At 31.3% G+C, this 4,617-nt stretch overlaps 1 protein-coding gene across 1 annotated transcript; it reads right to left on the bottom strand.

Annotated features, from left to right (window-relative positions):
- Positions 1 to 2,133: 2,133 nt before the first annotated feature.
- On the bottom strand, positions 2,134 to 4,008 carry LOC112459124. Its single transcript, XM_025023090.1, has 6 exons — positions 3,973 to 4,008; positions 3,426 to 3,753; positions 3,157 to 3,345; positions 2,633 to 2,801; positions 2,470 to 2,543; positions 2,134 to 2,392 (listed from the first exon to the last, which is right to left on the bottom strand). Exons 2-6 carry the CDS (start codon positions 3,568 to 3,570, stop codon positions 2,151 to 2,153), a joined length of 819 nt encoding a protein of 272 aa, XP_024878858.1. The 5' UTR covers positions 3,571 to 3,753; positions 3,973 to 4,008; the 3' UTR covers positions 2,134 to 2,150.
- Between the last annotated feature and the right edge of the window lie 609 nt (positions 4,009 to 4,617).

Genomic DNA, 4,617 nt, shown 5'->3' with positions numbered 1-4,617 from the left:
TCTGTCGCTACCTATCGAATTACCTAATCGTTGCGCGCTCGCAACATATATGTATTTTTTTAATTTGTTGTGTAATAATGAAAAAACATTTTCAATTATTTATTTTAGTGTCCTGCTAATGCTGGTTCCTCTTATTATAATTATAAAAATTGTCACAGTATTGTGCTTTTAGCTATTCGTGATACTAAATATAGATTTACTTTTGTTGATATTGGTGCATATGGACGACGAAGTGATGGTGGAATCTTCAGAGATTCGTTAATAGGACAAAAATTCATAAATAAAAAAATGAACTTGCCAGAATGGGAACCTTTGTCATTTGAAGGAGTTGATATGCCTTACGTATTAATAGGAGATGAAGCCTTTCCTTTATCAGAATATTTAATGCGACCTTATCCAGGGAAAAGTCTTAATGAAAACAGAATTATCTATAATTATCGTTTAAGTAGAGCAAGGCAAATAATTGAAAATACATTTGGTATACTCAGTAGCCAATGGAGGATTTTGAGAAGACATATTGATTGCAAAATAGATAAAACTGCGACACTCATTCAAGCTCTTGTGTGTTTACATAATTGGCTTCGAATAAACTATGAAGATTCTGAATATGTACTTGAAACAATGGTAGATCGTGATGGACCTGAAGGATTTATTCCTGGTAGTTGGAGGCAAGATTTGTCTAACTACAGTGCATTAGTAGATATCACTAGATGCAGTACAAATAATAGTTCACGTACAGCTATCAAAATACGTAATGAATTTTGTCATTATTTTAACAGTGAAGGTGCTGTGCCATGGCAGTTTGACTAGTGCTAAACAAATTTTAAAATTACCTATATATTAGTATGAAAATTTTTTATTCAGTTTATTACATGTATTGTGTTGTATTTATTAATTAGTGTGTATGCCTAACATAGTAAAAAATAAGAGATAAAAATAAAACTAAAATTCTTGGTTAATACATACTTATATATAATTACATTCCACATTTTTAATTATATATTACTATTATTACGTTTACGCGAGCGTTACTTCTGTAGTAACTTACGATAATTCCTTCGCGTAAACGGGATTTTGTAGTAACTTACGATAATTTACTCCGCGTAAACGAGTGATATATCGTAAGTTACTACAGAAGTAACGCTCGCGTAAACGTAGTATATATCATATAATGTAATATCACATTTGTAATCACATACTTATATCACTATATCATATAATATGTCGTAATATCACATTTGTAATCACACTTATGTATACTTATGTATAATGCTTATTTTTCCAGATCTTTTGCAGTCTCAAGTTAAAAAATAATTTTAAAAAATCAATTTATGTCAATATATTTTCTATGTAACACTTAACATATCTTATTTGAACAAACATAAAAAAATTATTTCTGTAATTCAATACTGTATCCATGTAATACGAATAGTAATAAAAAAAATTAATATTTTGTAATTCTAGAAATTGCACAGGCTGCATTACATAGAAATTAAACACCAAAAAATATGCAATGCCTGTTTAAATTCGATATTTTATCTATATTATATACTAGCTGCCCCGGCGAACTTCGTACCGCCTAACAGTAATGAATGTAGTGATAAGACACGCAAATAGTCCCTCTCTCTCCCTCTTTCTTTCTCTCTCCCTCTCTCTCCCCCCTTTCCCCCTCTCTCTCCCTCCCCCCTCACTCTCTCTCTCTCTCTTTCCCCCTCTCTCCCTTTCTCCCTCTTTCTCTCTCTCTCTCTCTCCTTCTCTTTCTCTCTTTCCCTTCCCTCTCTCCCCCTCCCTCTCTCCCTCTCTCCTCTCTTCCTCTCTCTCTCTTTCTCCCCCTCTTTTTCTCTCTCTCTTTCCCCCTCTCTCTTTTCCTCTCTTTCTCTCTCCCTCCCTCTATGTATTTTTTCTATGTATTTGGATATCTTTCTAGATTAATTTTTTTTTACGTGAATTTTTCCGATATTTTATTAGTTATTCTGCTATTCCAGAAAATTCTACCCCTATTTCATATACTTGTGGTAAAAATTCGGCCCAGCCGTTCTTGAGTTATAAGTGGTGTAACTAACCCGACTTTATTTTATATATATAGATGAGAAAAAAATATAGATCTAAAAAAAATTATATAATATTGTCAAGTAATGGAAATATTAATGTTACTCTTTTAAGTAGTTGAAAGATAATTGTAAGTGATTCTGCATTGCTTCCATTTGCTTTTCTTGGGGTAATTTTTTTATTCTATGGCCTAACATAATTAGAAATGCATCAATTTCATCTACTTGTGGTGGAGGCGGTACTGATATTGTTGTTTCTTGGTTTGTACTAAGGGCATCAGCAATCCTTTCAAGAGCATTATCTGATAAATCGTTTTGTCTTTTTCTTTTTCGAGAAGATTTATCTAAAGATTATTTTTTGTTTATAAAAAATTATAATCGTATTAAATGTTAATTAACTAAAAAATTGTTAGAAACTTACTGAGAGACGTGTTATTTTCATTTCCAGAATTGGAAGCACACTCTACCACAGTGGAACACAAGTTTGAGGTAGTTCTAAATAAATAAATAAATATTAACTTTTTATAAACAATTAATGTAACCAATCTTAATGTGCATGTGCGTTTATATACGCAAACACTCACTGTTTTATCAAACATGAATCTCTTAAAAAATTCATAGCATCATAATGATGCCATTTCTTTGAGCTTTTTTTTGCAGATCCACTTGGTAAGTTTTCAGCTTGAATTATTTTTCTGTATGTATCATGTAAACTTTTAAATTTTTGTTTTGCCCCTTCAGCACTAATCTTATCTAAAAATAATGTTTGTCTTATTAAAACTAAAAGTTTTTGTTATTTCCAACAACTTAGATAAGACGTTTTAATCTTTTAAAAAATTTAGGCCGGTATTCATATTTAAGACCGTTTTAAGTACAATCTTAAAATGTCATTAACCAATCACAAAGCCGTATTAGCATCTTAAGACATTACTTAAGATGGTCTTAAAATAAGACCGGTTTTTATATTTAAGACCATCTTAAGTACAGTCTTAAGATGTCATAAGCCAATCACAGCGCCGTATTAGCATCTTAAGACATTACTTAAGACGGTCTTGAAATAAGGACAGACTTATGTGAATACCGGTCTTAGGTTAAGCGTGACACTCACTTCCCAATGCCAGTGATACCTCTTCCCATAATTTATTTGTAATTTTTGAATTTCTTTCCTGTATATTTAATTGAAAATTCCAAAGAGGTTCTCGAGCTCTTACTTCCAAAATTAATAATTCTTCATCATCAAAATTTAGACTCACTTTTTCGCAATTTTTTTTGTTAATTCTTTTATTAATGTTGACAGCTGTTATAATAAAAAAATTATTAACAAGTATCAATAGTATTAATAGTATTAACATTAAGCAAATCATTGTTTATACTTACTTTTTTCGATTTCAAAATCATCTACACACTGTAAAACTTCATCATCATTACCATCATTATTACCATCATCATTACCATCATTACCATCACTTGAATTTTTTAGAAAATCTACAAGAATTTTTTTTTTTAAGATAAATAAATACATAGTTATTAATCTATACAAATAATAGTTATTAATAATAAATTTCTATTTACTTGTCACAGGATGCAACTGTGATGTTTCTGCATCGTGATAAAAACGTTTATATCCTTTAAAGCATGGATGTTTTGAGATATCATTAAGATTAGTAATTTTGTCAAAACAAATACCACAAGTTTTGACATTAAGCTAAAAATGAAAATTACTAATAAATATTCAAATTTATATTTAATAGAAGTTTGAAAAATTGAACTTTATAGAATTTTTCAACTTTATAATTACTTATCCCAAGTATTTTTGCATTTCTGTTGAATAACGAATGTAATATAATCGTATAAAATTTTATATAAAACAGATTAATATATAAACTTACGATTCATATATAAACTTATGATTAAATTAACTTACATTTTCAGAATTTATTGCGAATTCATCCCTGGAACACATTTTTTAGTTGTTTGTCAGTTACCTAACCTAACTGGTAATATCCTACTGATACACGCATATACACGGCTTGACGCTTGAAGTTGGAAAAATCGAACTTCTTGTTGTTGACGCTGGCGTCAACCGACCATCTAGTGTGGTCACGTCAATTTTGATCACGTGACCTATTTTGACGCTGAAAATGAGCGTCGAGCGTCAGCATGAAAAGGCACCTTAAATCGCAGATTGTGCAGCGGATTGCGGACAGCCATCTTGAATACGTGAAAGATGAAGATACAGCGCATGGAATCTGGACAGTTTTGTCGAACACCTTTGAACGGAAAGGCATAGCTAGCCAACTTAGACTCAGAAAATTACTTCTAACCATGAAATATTCGACGTCGGAAACAATGGGAGGTCACTTCCTGTTTGATAGGTTGATACGAGAGTTGCGCTTTACAGGGGCGAAGCTAGAGGACTAGAGCTCTAAAAAAGTAGGTATTCTCGATCCGCCATTTTTGAACCAAACACATGTGAAAACATAACCTTTTCGTAAACGTCAATACGCTTTTCGGTCTCGTATTCTCAGCTTCCAAAATGACTGGCTGCGTTGCAATTAATTGCAGTAAT

The sequence above is a fragment of the Temnothorax curvispinosus genome, unplaced genomic scaffold, assembly GCF_003070985.1.
Source record: "Temnothorax curvispinosus isolate PA1 unplaced genomic scaffold, ASM307098v1 QBEX01009528.1, whole genome shotgun sequence".
Lineage (NCBI taxonomy): Eukaryota > Metazoa > Arthropoda > Insecta > Hymenoptera > Formicidae > Temnothorax > Temnothorax curvispinosus.
Note: the sequence above shows the minus strand (reverse complement) of the source record. Positions and strands in the feature narration are given on the sequence as shown.